General features: G+C 48.4%; 1 protein-coding gene across 1 annotated transcript in view; it reads left to right on the top strand.

Moving 5' to 3' along the window:
• The first annotated feature begins 4,700 nt into the window (after positions 1 to 4,700).
• The window catches only part of SUSD3 (sushi domain containing 3), a 38,291-nt gene continuing 19,890 nt past the window's right edge, over positions 4,701 to 23,101 (top strand). Inside the window, exon 1 of the mRNA XM_042807038.1 lies at positions 4,701 to 5,065. Within this exon, the coding sequence (XP_042662972.1) occupies positions 4,996 to 5,065 (70 nt within the window). The 5' untranslated portion in view covers positions 4,701 to 4,995. The remainder of the gene's footprint in view (positions 5,066 to 23,101) is intronic.

Raw genomic sequence — 23,101 nt, 5'->3', positions numbered from 1 at the left:
CCTGTATTTATTAATTTCTATTTCAGAGACAACAAAAATGTTCCCTCTTCAAACTAGCTTAACATTTTCAGACTCTGATGGGATAAACATCACTGCGTGTTGCTGTATTTTTCTATACTGTGGCACTGCACCATACTTAGTAGTAGTACAAGAAAATAGGTCCTGAGCTATGGCCCCATGGCGAGTGCACCACCTCCTTAACATTTGGCTACATTTCCTGGGGGAAAAAGTGTAGGGTCACTAGACAAAAGGAAAATACATTGGGTTTTTTTGCAGCACGTGAGCAAGTCACTTGTTATCAGACACAAGCTGTCACTACATGAACACAACAGAGCTCTGCATCCTTGATAGCCCAAGAAAGTCAGTGGAGGGGCCGAAATGGAGTTTGGCATGGGCATGAAGCTTGTTCCTGGCAGAAATGGACCTTCCAGGTTCCTGTGTGCAGTATTCCTTACTCCAAAACCAGATTGGTTTCCCCCACCCTGAGGAGTTCTCATCATCGCTCTTCTCTGTTGGGAAAAGCAGCCCTTTATTCCCATCTTTAATCACATTTTGAAACTGTGTGAGGTCCTTTCCTCTTGTGCCAGAGCTGTTCAAGGCCCTTTGAGAAGAGATTTTGCTGAAAGCCCTTTTATGAAAACTCTCATAGAAAATATCAACTAGATTTTCCCTATCTTATGGCCTGTTGACTCCTTTAAACATCTCCAGAGGATTTTTGAGGTATAACTTACTTCCTTTCATAAAATCCATGTTGACTTTTCCCTAGTATATGAAATGTATTAATGTGTTCACTTATTTGCTAAAACTTTTTCTTCTATTGTGGCTGGTACAGATTTCAGGTTTACCAACCAGTAGTTTCTGAAGTCTCATGTGAAAGAAATCCTTTTAAAAAGCTGGTGCCACATTTCCTCTATTTCAGACCTTGAGTAATCAGGAAGATTTTATGTGAGAGGTTATGCACCATTGTTAAAAATTAATTTGGTTATTTCATCTTGAATCTCTTTTTCATTCTTGCTGAATGCCACTTGCTCTTGTTCTTTGTCTGCATGTTCCACAGCATCCTTTGCCAACACACAGTCCATCCTGTGCATCCCCTCAAAGAAGGGCTCTGGCTTTCCTCTTTGCTTTCCTCCAGGGTAAGCAAAGAATTACTTTAGCCTTTCTGCTGTGAACCTAATGTCTTTCTTTCAGATCAGTGTTTCTTTCAGATGCTGATCAAGGACCCCACCAGATATCTGACAGAAAGACTGCAGGGCATCCAAAGACAAATTTACGATTCATTTTGATGATTTTTGCAAATTGTTCTTCCATTCTTTGGCCTGCTTCTTGTGCCTTTCATGTTTAATCTGTTAGATTTTCTGCTTTCCTCATTTGGGCACAGCTGCAGAGTTTCAAAGTGATACCTACTTGCTTCTAACAACCTTTTCTCTCTGCTGCTCAGTCCTGCCAGCTTTTCCTTTCTGATCCTTCTCAAGTCCTTGCTGACAAGCAGGTGTGTCCTGCACCTCCCGGCCAGGGGCCACCAACACTCTTCAGTCTGTTTGGGAGGATTTGACTCCCTTGGCTCTTCTTCAGGGGCTGTTTTCTAACAAGATCCTTTTACCCAGTTCTCTCTCTGAGGTCAGTACAATGGTGGCGAACTGTCTGGCTCCTGCTGCTCTTGCAAAGAGGTTGGATCTGGAATCTTGTGGTTTGTAACACAGAGGCTCAAATGCAGCAGTCTGAGCTAGATGGTGTGCTCTGGGTCATGCATCCTCTGAAAGGTTCTTTAAACAGCTGCTCCATGAAAGCAGTCCTTGATTGTGTCTGAAATTGCAGTCTCCCGGGCAGACCTTGAGCTGCACAGAGGTGGCTGAAGTCATCAGTAACTGTTGTAGCTTAAAGCAAAGGTGAGGGCTTCAGGTTCTAGTTTCACAAGGCCTGGGTTGGGCTAACAGCCCCCTGTCAAGACAAGAGGATAGAAGCTGCTTTCCTGCTCTGGTTTTGCTGGGTTAGCAGGTTTTGCTGGTACACCTTGCTGTCAGAGCCAGCAGAAGGACGAGGGTGAAACCTATGGCTGGGAGGAGGAGGAGAAGCCCGGGGGCGGGGGGGGGGGGTGGGCAGAATAAAGCCATCTCCTTTGGGTGTTAGCACACCATTGTTTCAGGAGTACCCGGGGGATGGGAACTGTTCTTACAACCCAACAGATTATTTCACTGTCACTTCTAAGGGTCTAGTTTTTCTTTCAGGTATCTAATTGCTGAGCCCAAAGAGGACTTTTAGCAATTACACCTATGTCTGTGTTATCTGACTAAATGGAACCCTGTGGCTGAGAGCTACTATCCTTTTCAAGAGTTATTGAATAAGCAACCTGGCCGCTCAAGGTGTCTAGGCAATGTAGGCACACCCAAGTTTTGTTGCCTGAGGGTTGAGGGACTGATGCAGCTCAAAGGGAGAAACGGGGTGAAGAGGAAGTAGCAGTGGGGCTGGCTGCAATGAAGGAGGAAGCCAGCCATCACCTTGCTGCTGCTAGAGGGCTGGAAAGCTGCCAGGGCCAGGCTGCTGGGAGCATGTCCCTGCCCTGCAGCCAAGGAGGCTCTGAAGCCTCTGGCTAAGCAGGCAGCGCAGGCATGGGGACTGTCGCTTCAGCAGTCTTGTGCCCTTGAGCCAGCCCTAATAACTGGGATTAGAAGAAAGACAATGCCTTAGGGCATCTTAGTGAAATCCGCCAGTTAAACAATCCCTGTGCAAAGGCAACAAGTGTCTAGCTGGGGTTGCACTGCTTCCGCTGATGCTGAAGGCAAAATAAGGGCCCCAGCAGAGGAAATCTGGGCTGCAGCATGGACACATTCATCATTTTTAAGATGCACTCTGTTCTTTTCCTTCTCTCTCATCTTTTTTTCTTGTGTTTGTTCCCACTATACCAATGAGGTTTTTTTTTTTACTAAACTCAAAATGTATTTGCGTGGGAGGGGTGGCTTTAAAAGTGAAATCATGTCACCATTGTTGATGATGTCAAATGACAGCACCTTACTTGGGCAAAATTCCCTTTTATTACAGATGGATTTGAGGTAAGGATTGCAATCATTGAGTCAGTGGAGTTGGCCACCTTCTCCATTAAAACCAACAGCAAGGCTTCCAGTGATGGGGAGCACTAAGTTCCCACAGCTTCCCCACACAAGCACACTCCCTGAAGCCAGGGAGATGAGTTACCTCCTGGGAGGTTACAGCCAGTGCAGAGCAGCTCTTTGCCTGTGGTGCTCCAGGGCATGCTAAGCAAAACCACCTCTGCTAGATTACACTTTCGCTTACAGAGAAAAACTAAATGTTGACATGATGTGAATGCAATCTGGATGCTGCTTCCGAACTTGCTTCTGTAAGTGCCTGTAGGAAAAGATTTGACTTGCAACACGGTTGTGTTCAACTTTTATTGTATAATAGCTGCTGCAGTAACAATGGAAAAAAAATCACCTGCCTTTGGTATTCCTCTGGCTTCTCAGACATGAAGGACTTGATTGCAGGAGCTACAGCTTCTTTTTGACTTAAATTAGATTTATGAGTATTTGGCATTACTGGGAATATAGACCTAAATCGTAAGCTGCAGCATTTTCACTTTTGCTATAGTGTGACCAACTATTACTTTTAAAATGTGTTGTCATTGTAGAGATGGAAATATCAGTCATTTACATATGCAATATTTCTATGGACTCTCTGTCAAATAAGTTGACAGGAAAGACTACTGTGCCCAGCTGCACAGAGTGGTTGTGTCACCACTACCCATGGGTACAATCTCACTCCACTTGATGTTGCCAGAAGAGCCTTTGGAGATTTTTCTCAGTCTGTTTGGGTTTGGTGCATCTTGGAATTTCATCTTGCCAATCTGCTCCTGCAGACTTTTTTTCCTCCTAATTCCATGTGGAAAAAAATATTGAGAGGGTAAGACAAGGAGAATGAGTGTTAATAGCCACAGTGCTTAGTGTGGGCCCCAGCCCATATGCTCAGCACCGGCAAGCAGAGCTCCTTCAGAAGAGCCTGCTGTTCTTCCTCTTGCTTGTCCTGGACACACAGTGAAAACCACTGAAGTACTTTCCGGAATCTACTGCCAGTATGATCTCACCGAACACTGCTGAGACCCAAACTCATCCGTCTGAGGGAATACCGCTAGGGTAATAAGTGACCGTGGGTGATACAGCCAGGGTGTGATAGGCACAGTATCACACACAAAATGAGTTCAAGGCACTTGCGTGTTGGTGTGCGCCATCCAGTTCCCAGGTAGGATGATGATGGACCTTGACACTATTCCAGTGAGTTCAGTTTCAGATCCCGGTGAAAATAAACACAACTTGGAAGACCATAAACTGCATGTGTGTGAGAGGTGCATCTCCTGTCCTGGCGTACACTGGCACAATGAGCAGTAGGCGGCATGTTTGGAATGAGAAGACCGGACACAGGAGCTGTGAGCACCAGCCCAGCCGCACTGGGGGCCGAGGGCAGGCACTGGGGGGGGGGGGGGGGGGGGGGGGGCAGGCAGGGCAGGCACTGGGGGGGCAGGCAGGGTAGGCGTTGGGGGGGAGGGGAGTCAGGCAGGAGGGGGGTCAGGCTGCCCCTCGCCCATCGCCGCCAGGCAGTGCCGCATCCCCACCAGGCCGCTCCGGGGGAGCTGCGCGGGTCGGGAAGGGACGGGCCAAGCCCCGGGGGGCGGGGGGGGGGGGGGGGGGGGCGGTGTCACAGCACGGTGCTGCCCGGTGCCCCGGAGCCGCAGCGGGCCGGGCATCCGCTCCGGCGGCGCCTCGGCTCCCGCCAGCTCCGACTATTCGCCGCCTCTCGCCTTCCTCCTCCCCTTCCTCCCGCTGCTCCCCGGGTGCCGGCGGAGGGGCAGCGAGAGGGGCTGGCGGGGCCGCGGCGGCGGCGGCTCCCGCGGGACGGCGGCCCCCCCGGCCCGGCCCCGGAGGGCGGGCGCGGGCTGCACCTGCCGGGAGGCGCCGGGCGCTCGGCGCGGCCGGGCTCGGCGGGGCCATGCCGGCAGCCACGGCGCCGGGGCTGGACGTGCCCAGGACGGACAGCGGCGTCCCCCGCGGATACGCAGGTACGGGCGCGGCCCCGACCCCGGCTTCGCGGGGTCCCTCATCGCCCCTCGCACGAGTTGCCTGCTGCGCCGCACTGGGGGGGGGGGGGGGGGGGGATGCTAGCGGGGGCAGCACTGGACCCCGGGCAGGGTGCGGGACCCACCCCCTGCGTAGGGATGCGGGGTACCCGAGGCGGGATGCGGGACCTCCCGGACAGAGATGTGTGTCCCTCCGGAAAGGGCGTGGGAATCCCGGACAGGGTTGCGTTAACCGCCCCCCCCCCCCCCCCCCCCGCTTCAGGTCCGGATCGCCCCCTCTCCAAGCAGGGCACCCTCCCCGTCCCCCTCTGTGTCCGCTCCGGGACCGGTCCCTGCGGCCGCGAAGGGCGTGCGAGCACCTCGCCCTCGCCCCGTAGCTCTCAGGAACACACAACGAGTGTCCCGGAGCAGCCTCGGGCACCGGAGGGGGCTCGGCGGGGCCCGGGCGGCGCTGAAGAGGCTTCTGCTGAGGCTGCGTTCCGGTGCCGAGGGGGGAACGGCGGCTCCCGCGGGCAGGGGCTGCGGCGGCAGCCCCCGGGGGCGCGGGGTCAGGCAGCGTGAGGGCCACCCCGGGCACCGCCAGGGGTGGGGGGGCCGAGCAGCGCTTCACACAGCAGCCCCCTCCCCAGAGCCACCTCGGCTGCCTCCCGAGCACCAGCAGCGACCTGAGGAAACAGCCCTACAGAGGGGATCGGGCGCGGGAGGGCCCGGCGGGGAGGCGGCCGGCCGCCTGGGCCTCCGGTGTGCCTTAATTGCTCGTCAATAGGAAGCGCAGCGGTTAATCGATGGGAGTTCGGGGTCGGCTCGCTTGAGGGAGTGCAGGGTGCCTCGGTGGCAAGTGGCTCCCGGCTGTGAGGGCTGCGCAAATGTGAAATTGAGGATACTTTTAAAGAGGAAAGGGGTATAGCACGTATCTTCTTGCAGCCTGTTGGAAGCTGATGGTCCTCAAAGAGAAATCATCTCAGGGCAGATGTAAATTGGCTGGGTAAAAAATGAAGATGTTGTTTTTTCAATAGAATAGGATAATACACTGAGAAGTGGAATTAGAAACCTATCAAAGCTTTTTTTTGCTTCCTTTTCTCTCTCTTCCTCCTCAGTTTTGTTATTCAGTTTGATCACATAGATCATAACATCCTTTCAAAACCTCTTCGACTCAAACGGGTCCGATTAACTTGATGGTGATGGGAGCTGCTAGGGGGTCTGGCCCTGTCACAGGCGGGATGTGCACACCCCACGGGGGCTGGCAGCCTCTGTGGGTTTCTGGGTGTGGGAGGGAGGCAGAGCCACGGCCCCCAGTGCTGCTGGCTCTGCCCACGGGAGCCCTCTGGTCTCAGCCCCCGTGAGCGCTGAAGCCAAGGAGCAAGGGCAGGTGGAAGGAGTCTGCAGGAGCTTGCTGTGGCTGCGGACGAGCTGTTTTCGGCACAGTGCTGCTCACCCAGGTTTCTCCCTACCCTACTGCAGATTGCAGGGTAGACAGGGTTTTTCCCTGGCTTCCATGAGAGCAGGGCTGAGTGCTCCTGAAATTCAGGGACCTCCTTCTCCTTCGCAGCCTGTCCCCATGTTTCCCTGTGATTTAATTTGCTCATGTGGTTCTAACAGACTTTATCAATGACCTGATTTTGTTGTGCTGATAGAAATAAGCAAATGTGTTTGGGCCAACAGTGTAGTAATGCTTTAAATTGCATCCACTAAATGCCCTTAATTGTGCATTGAATTTGAATTTAATAGAGCAGTTCATTTTAAAAATACAAAACAAGTTCTGGGAAATCTACTTAGAGAATTAACAACTCAAACACAAGTGTAGACCCTGTTGCTCTGGTTTGATGCTAATGTTACTAATTAATGACTTTTTTCTTTTGTAAAATCATGTATATTTGGCTGCTTTATTTGTTGTGTCAAATTGTCCTCTGGGCTGGGTTTGCCCACAGTTAAGGTGAGGTTTGGAAGTGGCATGTCCTGTGTTACAATCAGCCTTTCTGTTCCTGCCTAGTCTAACCCTGGCCTATGTAGATCTGTGGCAAAACCCCCAGAAATGCTGGATCCACAAAAGAAAAGTTTGACATTGAGACTGGAAATTCACCCTCAGTTAATCCCTGAGATATCTACAAACCTGGCTTCTCTCAGCCATGTCTCCAACTAGAACAACAAACTCCATTTTTTCCAAACCAGCTACACCAAAACCATGGAGCAGGAGTTCTCAGTAAGGTGCTGAATTGGCATAAAAAGGGAGTATGCAGTATCAGGGCTTGGCTATGTCTGCATGTACCTGCTGCATCTGTTGCAGGACCAGCAGAGGTGCTTGGGACACACAGGGCTTTGCCAGGCCTTTGCTAGGTGTCATGCTCCCTCGTCCCCTCTCCTCTCTTTGCCCTGCTGCTTTATGGAGGTTTGTCTTGGCCTTCACCATCTGTGCAGATTTCACCTTCGCCGAAAATCCGTTTGTTACTAGGAATGTTATTGAGTTAGGTGCTGCTGTTAAATCTGAGAGGCTTAGCTAAAATTATGACTACTTGTATAATTTTAAATTAAACTCTTGTTCAGGATGCTTAATTTAAATGCAACTATCTTATGCAGCAGTATTTGCTGGAGAGGTAACCTCTAGAGAAAGCTGATGACAAATGTTATACAGTATCTTTCATTGTATCGTGTTGTTATTGGTGATCACTTTTCATGCTGCTTTGGTTGAGTGCCCCCCTTGTAAAATTTCAGGCCATGAGCAGTAATAAAGAATTGCATGGACAAACTCCCTCACACATTCCTTTTGCAGAGGATGAAAAAAAAGATGTGGCAACATTTCCATTTGAATTAAAGCGTGAATGTGAGAGAGATTAGACAAAGTTCCTTGGCACAGTCTGATCCATGTAGCACTTAGAGGGTCTTACAGCTTCCTGAAACACAGCTGTGAAATTCAAACACCCTCTGCTTTTCTTGGTCTTGCCTGTTTTGAGGACTGGTTTCTCCCCCTGACAGTCTCCCATTGAGCAAGGAGAATGATAGCACCCTGAGCTTGAGGAGGTTCAGCAGTGCATTTGCAAAAGGAGCTGTGGGAGCCGGACTTACACTTGGGAAGGTCAGCGTGTTGCTTATATATTCTGAGTATCAGAAGGGCAAATGTGCAGAGCAGGAGCATGGGGTAGGGGAAGAGCACAGGAAACATCTTGAAGCTGAGGAGAAGCTTTCTTCAATTCAGCCTTACATTTTAAAATTATACAGATGCTTCTATGTGTTCCATATCATACAGTGGTTGTTTTGCTGTCACAGCAGCATTACAGTATTATTGCCTTTCTGCGGTAGTTTACTGTGGACAGATACTCATCGATCGTCTCTTGCCAGGCTCATTATACTTTCTGGAAAAGCCTCTGAAATTCTGAAATGCTCATGTCAGTGGTGACCTGAGCACTTTCCGGCGGGTTGCTGTCACCGGCCCAGCTGCTGCATTGCCACTGAGGTGCTGTTGCCTCTGAAGCAGCTCAACTTGTACTGGGGGCTCTTCGGGTGGAATAGGAGAAAGAGGAAGGAGTAATGAATGTGTGCCATTATTTTTAGTCTCCATGTTGCTGGCACTGGGGGCTCTGACCCTCTGTTTTTCCAGGGTGGTACCTGGGTTTTTGCTGTGATTCCTCCTTCGTTCCTCAATGCAATCCTGTAGCTCTTTCAGACCAGGTCAGCACATACTTCTATAAACATGTAGGTGCAGCTACAGAAAAAGGGACTGTAGTAAAGAAATACAGAACACAACAGAAACAGTTGTTATGCCAGGTTATAAATCAGTAAATCCCTTGCTGCTGGGTTGTTGTCTGTAGTTGTAGTTCTGCTTCGTCCATCTGCCTTCCCAAACTAGAGAATAAGAGAAGTTGCCTAAGGTAAGGTGGAATGTGCTACAGGATGCTGTGAATACTACCTCCAGACCAAGCAGTGGAAGAAATTATCTAGCAGACACCATTTAAGAGAAGAGACATGATCTCTGGCTTAGGACAGACACAAGCTGCAGTTTGCTGGAGGATGAAGAGATATCACCACGTATTTGCTTGGTTATAGTCTGGATGACTGTTAGTGGCCATGGTGGGATGTAGGTACCAGGCTGGATGTATCTCTGGCGTGCCTCAAGGTACTTGTTCTTTTGTTATGAGCAGCTTTTTCTTCTGAAGTGAGTTTCCTTGCCAGTGCAGAAACCGTGAAATCATGTCACTGAGAACTTACAGTTGCTCTTCCAGGAAAGCAAAAGCAAAGTTTTTCTTCAAAGCCAAGAGCACTGCTGCTCTGCAGAAAGGCTGCAAGGAGGTTTCTTGCCTTGTTCCTGTGATCCTGAGATGCAGCTCAGTTTTCAAGCTGAGGAAGAAAACCTTGATCCCAAATTTCTATTTCCACAGGGCAGAATGTGACACAACTTGGAATATATGGGCTTGTAATTTCTTCAGGGTTATTTCTCCTTCCTTTTTCTCCCATGAGATCAAAGTGAAGCCTTTTATTAAATAAGGTAAAATAAGTGACAATTGCAGAATTTCAGCTAATCTGTTTTATCTCCTGTACTGCAAGATGTTAATCTCAGTGCTTAGGCATTCGCACCAGGCATTGTTACTGCTTTGAGGGAGTGATTTTTGTGCTTGTCAGAAGAATCCTAGAATGGTAGAAAATAGAGAAGGAAAAGAGTTATTAGGTCTTTTGGCACAGCCTTCCATGGCACAAGATGGTCCCTACAGTATCCTCCAATACTTTGTCCTAGCTACTCTTATATTACCTACGTTATAAAGATGAATTATGTCTAGACTTCTGAATTTCAGCTAGGGAATGAAGTGAGCTGAATGTTTTGGGCCCAAAACATTGATCTATCAGAAGTCAGAAGTCAGCCTCAAAACACAGAAACAAAACCACACAAATGACAATATATAATCCAGCACTTTCTGGGTTAGTTTTGAGCAGAAATGTGGTCCATTTTCCAATTTGGCTGTTCCCACTGTGGCAGAACCAGGAAGCCTTTGGACCTTTCCCGTGAAAAAGCGGAACCTCCCAATGCACATCTGCAACTCTACAACAGAGAATTTTAACTGTGCTGAAAGTAGCACTACTTAGCTTATTTAGTCACGATTGCCACTGACTTTTTATGTGCCTGGCACTACAGAGTCTTGCCTTCAATAACTTGATTGGGACAAGCCAACATGTAGGACAGTTGCTAGTTTTCATTTAGGCATTTTATTGACACGCTCTTTCAAATGCTGTCACAGATAAGCCAGCATGTTATTCTGAAGAGCAGTTTTGACCAGTGGATCAAAAGATTGACAGAGAGATGATTTTGCAGTCTTGGTGGAAGTCTGCCTCTCTTGTGTTTTGTTTTATTTTGTTTTGTTTTAAGATGACAGTGAGAAATGCAGAAGTTGCAGAATGAGCAACTGCTCACCAAAATAAATCCATTCCTGAATCTGTTGAGGGTCCTGGAGATGGGGTTGAGCTAGTGCCTGGTTTACATACAAGCTTTTGCCAGCAGAGCAGAGCTCCTATGGTGGGTGCAGAGGTGCTGGCCCAACAGCCCCCAAGGCTACTTGGAGAGGCAGCGCTCACCGCTGTGGCAGTGAGAATTGGAGCAGCAGTGGCTGGTAGAAACACTTGGAGGGGAAGAGGACAGGTTAACTGCTTGCTTGTCTTCTGACACAGCTGGAAGTGATTATTAAGTTATTTCTGGGATGAAACAAACACAATGCTGCTCACACGTACAAGTCTCCTAAGCAGAGGGCCTTTGATTGGGGAGTGATCTTATGGAAGGGTGAAAATGGGGACAGAAGCTGGGTTAGGTGAAGTGAAGAAATGTTGTACAAAACCTGAGAGCATGCATGGGCTAGGAAATAGTGTTTGAGAAGATGTCTTGGGCTGGTGTGGCTGAAGGAGGTGCAAGGGGTGTGTTTTCTTGTTTGATTCCTCCTGTTCAGGAGAGCAGAAATTTGTGCCTTCATGTAAAAGAGCAGAATTATATACCCAGGAGAGTTTCTGCTCAGAACTGCAGTAATCCCCAAGACTATGACCTTTGCTAGTTGATTGGGTCAAAAGAGGCATTTGGACTGGACACACAGGTTTTGCTTTGCTCTAAAAAAGACATGCCCTATGAAGCCCATGGCAGTTTTGCATAAGCAAGAGAGCGCTCTGGTGTTTGGCCTGTTATCATTAATAAATACAGAAATATAGATTGGGACTAAGTTTTTCACTCATTTTAAATATGAATTGCCCTGTATTCTGATCATCCAAAAGCTGCCAATGATTTAGCTGAATTATCTGATGGAGAGCTTAGGTTCTTAGAGATGTGTGGTGGAAGAAAGTGAAGGGCATGGGGCTGCTGTCCTTTGGTCTACTCACTTAAGCTACTTGTCATTCTGCATATAACTCACTTGCAATTATTGACTTTTTTAATGGGAAAAGGTAAACGCAGTGGACTGTTTCCCTGTCCTTAGATTGGCATCTCTGTCAATCTTCATGCCATCTTTCACTAATTCCGATGGCCAGGGAGGCCAAAAGCAGATGTGCTTATTGACTCATGCTGTTACTCATTGCCATGCTTGAATGGTTTCTGGCAGGGTGCTGTGTGACTTTCACACATTACAGTTATGCAGGTTGCTTTTCTGTCAGTGGCCAGGCTCCTGGCTGCATGCCCCTCTGCTGACCTGGGTTTAGCCCAGGAACAGGAAAGCTGAACCTAGCAGTAAAAAAAAAAAAAATAAAATGGAGAGAAGAAGAATTAAAAGTGATAAAACTGCAGAGGAGGTTTTAAATCTGGCTGTTAGTTTCTCAGTCCATGATTGATTTCTATCACCATAATAAATTGCATGCTATTGCTAACTCTTTCAGACTGGTGTCTAAAAAATCAATTATTCACAGAAATTTTTGCTGACAGTTATGAATGCAGCTCTGTGGTGTGCATTTAGCAGCTTAACACAGGAAACCAAGTGCAGGAATGGCTTCAGTTTGCTGTCAGGAAGGAAAAAGGACTTGCACATGCCAAAACAGGCCACCCAGGGGGAGCAAATGCAGGTAAGGTCTCTATCATTCAGCTTGGTTTTGTTTAACAGGACGGTTGGAAATTCCCCTAGAAAACTAAGAAACCTGTATTTAATAATCCATTTTAGAACAAGAAAGTAGTTTCAAGAGAAAAGGTTGAAAAGATTCTATATTCTTTACAAATTAGTGCTCTGTGTAAATGCAATTCCTATGTTTCAGGGCCTTTTGGCCAAAAAGGAACGTGTAACCATCAAGTAGCAAGCATTTCTAGTCCACCTAAAATTTCTTGTAGGGGGTGAATTTTCTGGTGCCTGAAGTGGTTTTTGACCAACTCTGGACCCTTCCCACACAAGCATTTTTCAGTCAAAGATAGTGCTAGTGCAGTGCTCACCTTGTGTCCCTGCTACTGGCAAGGATTTTTGGCATCCACAGAGGTTGTGCTCAGTCTGGCAAACACCACACAAAAGCAAGAGGCCACCAGCCTCATCATCAGGGGACATCTGCTCTTATCAGCAATGTTCATTACCCCAAGCATGCTTGCATGCTGCTGTACATAAACCAGACCAAACAGTTGCTGCCAGCAGATAACCTGGAGCCATTGCAGGCTGTACAGGGGCCAACCATACAGCTGGACTGAGCTCCATTTCCCCACGATGCCCAGGTTAGAGGTGAGGAGTGGGAATGTGACAGGGTGCAGCCGATAGATGCGCAGGGATGCTGCCTGCCTTCCCGGGGCGTGTGGCAGGAGGGATCCCTAAAGGGCAGCTGAGCAGGCGGCAGCACAAGGGGCTACGGCGGGGCATAAGCAGCAGCCTCTGCCCTGTAGAATTGTCTGGTAGGGCATCCTTCATCCTTCCTCTGTCTATGGCTCTTAACAGGTATGTGCTTTCCCTGTGAAAATAGATGTGAGGTTTTCGTTTGGCTTCTCCGGTGGCTAGCTGAATTTCTACCCTGTCTATTGCAAATTAAATACACTACTGAAAACCATGTTAAAAACAGATGTCTGACGTTGCCAAGGACATTGTAGTCAGACTCATTTTTCCGTCAGATGTGTTCAGTTAATAATTTTCTATCTTTTATCCTTTAATTCCTGAGATTGTCATTTAGCTCTGCCCGGCTCTCCTCCTCACCTCTGCAGTCCACTGGGGGTCACCAGAAGCACCAGTGATTTATATATTGAATCTGTGGATCCAGAGCTTAATGGACAACATTGCTGCTGATTTCTCTCTGCTTTAGTTTCCTCATCTGCAAAAAGCTGTAAAATCCGAATCTTGCTCAGTTTACTAAAGATCTATTAAAATGTTGAATGTTGGTGACAATATGATAATCATCAAAGGAAAGCAGGAAATATTGGATTTGTTGTTAAATGGTGCTCAGGTTAAATATAAAATTGATCCATTTGGATGTAAAAATAAATTGTCTGCTCTGTAGAGAAAAGGCTGAAGGGTTTTGCAGAGATCCTTAGATATTCTAAACCCTTTTGTAGGTGAAAAGCCACAGAGCTGAAACTTTTTGGACAGCAAGCCCTTTTCTTGGGCCCATTGATAGGATGAGTGCTGATAAGGTATTCGTATTAGAACTGGCCAGACAAGGTGGTTTTCATGTTTTTCTTTCTGAATTTTAAAGGGAACAAAAGTAAGAGAGTGGATTCTGTCAGAGCATCATCCCCTTTCAAACAAAAGTGTCAGGTTTTCCAATTCAGGTTCCTAGAAGAGAGCACTGGCAGCCTTCTCCAGACCCGCAGAAATGCCCGTCATCATCATCTGTGAAGGGAGAGTGCTGAAACAGTTTTGCTCTCGTAAGAGGTTGTTGGTTCTGTCTCATGTCAGGCTTCCATATGAGCATAGAGAAGGGCTCGCCAAAGACAGACTGTTAGTAAAACCTGTCTGGTTTCCTCTTGATATCCGATCCATCTTAGCAAGGTGCTAAATCTGGATTTCCCAAAATCATTTGCCTTCTGTAGTGTATTTGTTTGACTTTTATTTCTTTTGTGGTGATTGTTTTCTTGCATTTATTGTGATGATGAAAAATGCTTTGAGCATTGGTCCAAGATAATCTCTTATCTCAACCATGGACAAGAGAAGATTTTAACATTTCTGGTCAGCATAGTTTCCTTTGGAAAATAGACAGGGTCTGGTTAACAGAGCCCATGTATGGCTTAGCACTGTCTGCAGAAATGTTACAGCTGACTGCACAGATTTAACAAATGAGAGGTTTTTCATGAGCACTGGGGAAAAATAATGATGCAAGTTGAAAATATAAACCTATAGACTTCACCAGCCTGATGTTTCATGAAGAACACTTCCACCATCAAGAATGTGCCTCTCAACCTGGCCAAGAACAGGGAGGGACCTGGCAGCAGATGGAAGGTGCGAGGATGCTCCTACTCTTTGTTATTCCCTGGAGAGGAAGACAGTTATACAGAAACAGATTCCTGACCTGCAAATTTCAGATTTCAGAGTAGATTCATTTGTCTTGGTTTATGTTTCTCATGTCCCTGATTCTGCTTGGATTTCTCTAAAGATGGAGTGACAGATCCTGGGGTAACACTTGCATCTTGCTTATGATTTGAACCTCTCCAGAGACTGTGGATGTAGAGATGTATGGAGGAGGCTGAGGACCATTTGTAGAAGACTGTGGTACTGTGTAACCAGTTACTCCTGTTCTTCCTGTAAATATCAATGTTTATTATGCAAGAAGCAGTGCTAGAAGCCTTTGGAGGCAAGCAGAGCAAGGGCTGGTGTGGACAGTGTGCTAGGACTCAGCTCTCTACAGCAGTGGATTTTGGTTGCATCCTGGTGAGACCACCTGCCCATCAGGTCTGTCTGCTCCAGGACATTTGATACATTCAGGGTCTCAGCTGAAGTGCCAGTGAAAAGGTCATTCCAAGTTATTCCTCTTAATTTTATTCTCATTAGGATCTTTCTTTTAAAAGCTGGGCCACAAACTCTGCATTGTGCAAATATGTAATTTATTATTTTATTTAGAATGACAAAGAGGGGAGACCATCAGCAGTATTAGCTCCACTCACTAAACAATCAGTCACAACAGCAACTGTAGGCATCACTTGATTGGGTAATTTTTAATTAGGAACAATTTGCTTTAGGGTGTAATTCTCATGTGTTCCATAGTGGAGACATAGATAGATAAACATAGATATAAGATTAGTATTTTTATTTTAATATGGAAGTAATGGTGAAAAGATAAATAAATGAATGCTGCTTATACACTTGAGGTTTAACGGATCCTTCCTGTTCTCAAAAGTTGCACTATTATTATCTTTTCAGAAGTATCAGAACCTATTTTTTCAATTCTGCTCGTAAACAGACTAATAAAGTACAGAAACCCCATCTGTTCTTGCTTTACTGAGGACTTCATCAAATACCTAATTTTTCATTTAGTTCTTATTTCTCATTTAATTGTTCCCATAAGAAGAAATACTCAGTATTGCCTTTGTTGCTAGATCCAAGAGTAAAATCTACAGATTAGAATAACCTGACTAATGTAAACTGAAAAAAAAAAAATGAGTCATGAGGTATGGAGGTATGGTCACCGGAACAAATCCTCTCTTAAAAAAGTAGCAAAAAAGACATGAATGAGAATAATTATACAACAATCTTACACATTATTTATATTTGAAATAGGAGTGGATTGCACACGTCATCAAACCCTGATCTAGCACTTGGGAGATACGTAGCTTTGGATTTTACATGGATTAAAATTGCTTGCAGCCCTCTACTATCACAGAATCATAGAATGGTTTGGATTGTAAAGGACCTTAAAGATCATCCAGTCTCAATCCCCCTGCCTTGGGCAGGGACACTTTCCACTCGACCAGGGGGCTCCCAGCCCCGTCCATCCTGGCCTTGAACCCTTTCTGGGAGGGGGCAGCCACAGCTGCTCTGGGCACCCTGGGCCAGCATGTTACCACTCTCACAGGGAAGGATTTCATCCTTAATCTAATCTAAATCCACCCTCTGTCAGTTTTAAACTGTTACCTCTCGTCCTATCCCTTCACTCCTTGATAAAGAGTCCCTCCCCATCGTACTCGTAGCCCCCTTTAAGTACTGGAAGGCCGCTACAAGGTCTCTGCGGAGCCTTTTCTTCTCCCGGCTCAACAGCCCCAACTCTCAACCTGTCCCCGTAAGGGAGGCTTATGATCCCTTGTAAGGGATCAGCCCCCTGATCATCTCCGTGGCCTCCTCTGGCCCCGCTCGAGCAGCTCCGGGTCCTTCTGCTGTTGGGGGCCCCCGAGCTGGCCCCAGCACTGCAGGGGGGGCTCCCCAGAGCGGAGCAGAGGGGGAGAATCCCCTCCCTGGCCCTGCTGCCCCCCCTGCTCTGGCTGCAGCCCAGGGCACGGGTGGGTTCTGGGCTGCCAGCGCACAGTGCCAGCTCATAGCAGATTTCCATCCACCAATACCCTCAAGCGCTTCTCCGCAGGGCTGCTCTCAATCCATCCTCTACCCAGCCTGGGTTTGTGCTTGGGGTTGCCCCGACCCATGTGCAGGACCTTGCGCTTGGCCTTGTTAAACTTCATGAGGTTTGCCTGGGCCCACCTCTCCAGCTTATCCCTCTGGATGGCATCCCTGCCCTCCAGCATGTTGACTGCACCACACAGCTCGGAGTTGTCGGCAAATTTGCTGAGGATGCACCCAATGTCACTGTCCATGTCGCCAACAAAGATGTTAAACGGCACGAGTCCCAGCAGCGACCCCTGAGGAATACCAGTCGTCACTGCTCTCCACTTGGACATTGACCACAACTCTTTGCGTGTGACCATCCAGCTAATCTCTTACCTACCTAATGGTCCATCCACCAAATCCATGTCTCTCCAATGCTGAAACAAGGATGTCATGTGGGACAGTGTCCAATGCTCTGCGCCGTTCCAGGTAGGTGATGTCAGTTCCTCTTCCCTTATCCAGCAGTGCTGTAAGCCTGGCAAAGAAGGCTATTGAATTTATCAGGCACGATTTGCCTGTAGTGAAGCCATGTTGGCTGTCACAAATCACCTCCATATTTTCCATATGGCCTAGTACAGTTTCTAGGAGGATCTGTTCCATGATCTTGCTGAGCGGAGAGGTGAGACTGACTGACCTGTAGTTCCCCGGGTGTCGTGGTTTAGGCCTGGTTGGCAGCCAACCACAATGCAGCAGCTCTCTCTCCCTTCCCCTCCGGCAATGAGAAGGGACAGAGAGCCAGGCATGGGGTTCAAGATAGGACTGGGATGGGGGAAAATCCCCCTTTTATGATCACGAGCAAAAGGCAGACTCGTTAGGGGAAGGAAAAAAAGAACATACATTTATTACAGCCACTAACAACATGTAACAGAGTGGGACAGTGAGAAGCATTGCCACATCTTGAGAACACCTTCCCCCCACCCCTCCTTTCTTCCCAGGCTCAGCTCTGCTCCCGATATCTCTACCTCCTCCCCCAGGGGCGCAGGGGCAGGGAATGGGGGATGCAGTCAGCTCTGCCACTTCCTTCATCTTCAGTGAGGGGAGTGTCCGAAACTTGTTCCTCCTGCTCCATCGTGGTCCCCCTCTCACAGCAGACAGTCCTCCACAAACTTTCTCCGACCTGAATTCCTCCCATGGACCGCAGCGTTCCCCACACTGCTCCGTCATGGGTCACTAACTTCCTCCGACTGGAGTCCCTCCCACGGCTGCAGCCCTTCCCGAGCTGCTCTGGCGTGGGACACCCCTGCATGCTGCAATCCTCCCAGCACTGAATTACAGCAGCGGGGCTGCCTTTTCCCATGAGACCCCGGCCTTCTTCGGGCACAGAACCTTGATCAGGTGAGCAGGAGCAACAGGCCATAAATCAATGTCTGCTCCACCGTAGATCTTCATGGGTGGCAGGGGGGGCCGCCCTGCCGTCTCAACACAGGATACAGGGGGGTCTCTGCTCCGGCACACCTCCCCCCCCCTTTCTTCCTCCGTTCTTCCACTGACCTTGGTGTTCACACAGCTGCAGCAACTTCTCCTCACCAGTCCGACTGCACGTCACAACGTCCCTTCTTAAATATGTTATCACAGAGGCGCAGCTGATTGGCTCAATTTTCCAAACAGAAGTGGAGCTGACTTGGAGATGGGGGAGCTTTGAGAAGCTTCTCACAGGGGGCCACCCCAATAGCCCCCTCCCCTGCCACCAAAAATCTCCACCACTCACTCAACTCAGGACACCATGTCTTCTTTTTTTCCCTTTTTCAAAATGGGGATTATGTTTCCCTTTTTCCAGTCAGTGGAAACTTCACCAGCCTGCCATGACTTCTCAAATATCATGGCTAGTGGCTTAGCCACTTCATCCACCAGCTCCCTCGGGACCTGTGGCTGCATCTCCTCAGGTCCCATGGACTTGTGCACCTTCAGGTTCCTTAGATGGTCCTGAAACTGATCTTCTCCTCCCATGGGTGGTTCTTCTTTCTCCCAGTGTTCTGTGTCTTGGGCAGTGGTGTGGCTGGAGCACTTGCTGGTGAAGACTGAGGCAAAAAAGTCATTGAGTACCTCAGCCTTCTCCGTGTCCCAGGTAACCAGGTCTTCCTTTTCCTTCTGGAGAAGGCCCACATTTTCCTGAGTCTTCCTTTTATCACCAACATGTCTATAGAAGCTTTTCTTGCTGCCCTTGACGTCCCTGTCCAGATTTGATTCTATCAGGCCTTTGGCCTTCCTAACCTGATCCCTAGCTACCTGGACAGTTTATCTGTATCCCTCCCAGTCTCCCCATCCTGTTGCTTCCACCCTCTGTAGGCTTCCTTTTCTGTGTTTGAGCTTGTCCAGGAACTCCTTGTTCATCCACGCAGGCCTCCTGGCATTCTTACCTGACTTCCTCTTTGTTGGGATGCATCGTTCCTGAGCTTGGAGGAGGTGATCCTTGAAGATTAACCAGCTTTCTTGTGCTCTTCTTCCGCCCAGGGCTTTATCCCATGCTACTCTGCCAAGCAGATCCCTAAAGAGGCCAAAGTCTGCTGTCCCGAATCCAGGGTAGCGAGCTTGCTGTGCACCCTCCTCATTGCCCTAAGGATCTTGAACTCCACCATTTCATGGTCACTGCAGCCAAGCCCTTGAGCTTCACACTCCCCACCAGTCCCTCCTTGTTGGTGAGAACAAGGTCCAGCATAGCACCTCTCCTCATTGGCTCCTCTATCACTCGGAGAAGAAAGTTGTCATCATGGTTTGATCCCAGAGGTCAACTGAGCACTCTGTAGCCACTCGCTCATCCCTTCCACCTCCAGACTGGGAATAAGAAAAATAAACCAAAAGTCTTGGGAATCAAGATAAGGACAGGGGTGGTGACTCAGTTATTACGATCATGGCCAGAAGACAGACTTTTTAGGGGAAGAAGAACATAGATTTAATTCAGACACCACCAACAACAATTAACAGAGAGAGTAGGACAATGAGAAGCATTGCCACATCTTAAAAACACCTTCCCCCCACTCCTCCCTTCTTCCTGTGTTCAGCTTTGCCCCCGGTTTCTCTACCTCCTCCCCCACCAGTGGCGCTGGGGGGCAGGGAATGGGGGGTGCAGTTAGTCCCACTGTTTCTTCCTCCTCAAAGGGTGGGAACTCCTCACATTCTTTCCCTGCACCAGTGTGGTGTCCCTCTGACAGGAGACAGTTCTCCATTCCCTTTTTCTGACTTGAGTCCTTCCCATAGGCCACAGACCTTCCTGAGCTGCTCCGGTGTGGATCCCTCCCACACGTTGCAGTCCTCCCAGTGCTGAACTACAGAGTCCCAAACTTCTTCAGTATCAGTCACCTGCTGTAGTGTGGAGTCCTCTACAGGCTGCAGGTTGGCATCTACTCCACCATGGACCTCCATGGGTGGCAGATGAGTGGACCTCCGTGGGTGGCAGCCCTGCCACCTTGCCATGGGCTGCAGGGGACTCTCTGCACCAGCACACCTCCCTGATAAGAACCTTCTGGGTTGCTTGTGCCCTGCTGTGTTGTCCCTCCAACAGATGTGGGGGTGGTTGAAGTCCCCCATGACGACTAGGGTTTATGAACGTGAGGCTGCTCCTGTCTGTCTATAGAGGGCCTCATCCAATCGGTGTTCCTGGTTGGGTGGCCTGTAGCATTCCCCCACTATAATGTCACCTGTTCCTGCCCTCCCTTTAGTTCTGACCCATAAGCTCTTGGCTGACTCCTCATCCATCCCCAGGCAGAGCTCCGTGCACTCCAGAGGATCACTGACATAGAGGCCAACCCCCTGCTCCTCATCTCCCCTGCCTGTCCTTCCTAAAGAGCCTTCCATCCCAACACTCCAGTCATAGGAGCCATCTCACCGTGTCTCTGTGATGTCAATAAGATCACAGCCCTGCAGGTGTGCCCACATCTCCAGCTCGTCTCGTTTATTCACCATGCTGTGTGCATTTGCATAGAGTCATTTAAGTTGGGCCCCTGATGAAGCTGACTTACTGGCTGGAATTCCTGTGTGCTGCTCTTCAGGTGCTCTGCTGCTGATTTGTGACCCCTCTCCAGGCTCTGGGCATCTCTTGCTGGCACTGGCATCAAACTGGTAGGAGTGGCATGGATTGAGGTTCCCCTCCTCCAGCAACTTTAGTGTAAAGTCCTCTTTCCCAGCTTGGCAAACCTATGACCTGAGATGTGCTTCCTCTTCTCTGACAGAGGGACCCCATCAGCCTCCAGTAGACCAGGCTTCTCAAAGGAAGTCATATATTCTAAGTAGCCCAACCTCTGCCTGTGACATCAGTCCTGTAACCAACTGTTGATTTGCCAGATTTGATTGGCCCTTCCAAAGCCATTCCCTTTGACCAGGAGGATTGATGAAAAAAACTACCCGTGCTCCAGAGTCCCTTACCGACACTCCCAGGGCTCTGTGATCCTTCTTGGTACTCCTCAGATTGCTCCTGGCTGTATCCCTGGTGCCGATCTGAGAAAACAGCAGTGGATAATAGTCAGTGGAGCGTACAAGGTTCAGCAGTCTCTTGGTGACATCCCTGATACGAGCCCCAGTAAGCAGCACACCTCTCTAAGGTATGTCAGATCAGCAGATTGCTATTTCAGAGGAGAGTTGGGAAGCGTTTAGTGCTGACTCCTAAATCTTGCTACATCTTGTTCACTACACTGAGCAGCTCAAAAGCCAGATGAAAATTCTGGGAGGGGAAAAAAAAGAAGGCTCAGTATCATGAAGAGAGATGAACTGAATTTGTCTGCTTCAGATTTGGATGTAAGATTTTGCAGCAGCACAGCACAAGGTTTTCTTTTGCAGATAGGCATGAAAAGATCTTGACTTAGGCTTTTCCATCCTTCATACACCAAAGAGCACTATGAATTGTCAAGGACCACGCAGCAGTCATTACATTACTATATATTTTCCTATCTGGATGTAAGGATCACTGCTCTGTAGAGTGAGTAACCAGCAGCCCTGCACTAAGTGGGTGCAGCCATCCAGCAGCTCTGCATTGCACAGGGGACAGTACCAGAGCCTGCTGTGCCTCAGCCATGTTGACGAAGTGATTGAAGCATTGACCATGACTTCTCTTCTTGCTGACTTTACACCAGCGTTGTCCGGTTGGAGGATGAGATTTAGGAGGACCAGATTACCCCAGAAGTGTCCCCAGCATCCAACAGCAGCTGGGTCTGGGCTTTTGTTCACTTATCTGAAAAGGTCATGTTGGTGAGCACTCCTGCCCCTCTTGTGTTTCAGAGTCGCTTGGCATTTCACACTGTGCTGTTTCTCTCTTTTGTCTGGATGCATTTGCTTCTCTGTTCTTCTGTACATGCACCCTTCCCTGCTTCAAGCCAGGAAGGATCCTGTTCTGTCCGATAGCAGCTGCTGCCCAAACTCTGCCATGGCTGAACTGAAATCACAGATGCACCCCTGATGTAAACTAGTCACACATGAGGAAGCACCGGGGATGGCGAGATGTGCTCACTTGTCCTGGGGGCTCCCTCCTCTCTGGTGTCCCTGAGCATGGTGAGAAAGAAAGCAGTGCTGCCTGATGTGCCACCAATGAGTCTCAGCCTGGCACTGGAGTCCCAGCACGCGTTCACGCTGCAGGATTACTGCATGTTGTTAATTACATTGCAAACAATGTGTTGAAAAATCAGTTTTAGCTACTAACTAGACCACAGAAAAAAAATGAGGGAAGTTGGTAGGAGCAAGCCTAAGGTATCTGCTATAATAGAGGTGTGAGCAGAGAGTTCATTTTAGTATGGATGTGTAAGCACAGAAACTCGCTTCAAATACCTTTTTTCTCCCCTTCCCTCCTTCTCTCTTAATTTCATGGAAATTCCTTATCAATGGGAAAGTAAGCTTTTTTGAAAAAGCATTTCCACAAGTGTTTGATCATCTCCTGTGAGAATGATCAGAAATTGGGTTCCTTCTTTCACAAGTTTAAAATAAATTTTTCAGTAGAAACCCAGAATGTTTTATAGAAAGTGTTTTCATTTGGAAATGGTGAAATTGGGCAGATGCAAGACCCACGTATTGTTCACAAGCTGCGTTTTTTCAGACTATGTGCTCTTACAGATGTCTTCTGTAGATACCCTCAAGTTTTACTGTGTGCAGTTGTCCGGATGGTTCCTCCACAGAAGTGACCCCAGGCAGCATGGCTGCTGTTGCAGTTCTTCCATGTCTCCATCAGACTCCAGAGTGTGAAGCTTCCCTGGACAGCGGTGGCCAAGCCTGGCCCTGCCCACTGAAGGTGGCCTTACAGCGATGTGCATGCAGAGGGTTGTGGTTTGGTGCATGTAGTTTCTACTACACCTGAACCCCCAAAACCTCCCCCCAGGGGAATAACTTTGTAAGGCCCTACCCGCGTGTTGGAAGGCAGACAGGTCTGTGAGAGCTTTCCAGCGTCTTGGCTTTATAATGAATCTCGGAAACCAGTGAAATAATAGGTAAGAAAAATCAAACCATGCCATTTCTGATGTGTGCTTTTGTTAGAAAAGGTTGAAGTAGATCATTACCTGGTGCCACCAAGCTGTAGGAGGTCTCCGTAGCACGCTTCCTGGTGGCTGCGGCACAGCTGGAGACCTTCTTCAAGCTCTGCATATTCAAGAGCCTACACCTC

The sequence above is a fragment of the Tyto alba genome, unplaced genomic scaffold, assembly GCF_018691265.1.
Source record: "Tyto alba isolate M040663 unplaced genomic scaffold, T.alba_DEE_v4.0 Super-Scaffold_49, whole genome shotgun sequence".
NCBI lineage: Eukaryota > Metazoa > Chordata > Aves > Strigiformes > Tytonidae > Tyto > Tyto alba.
This window is presented reverse-complemented; position numbering and strand designations above follow the sequence as displayed.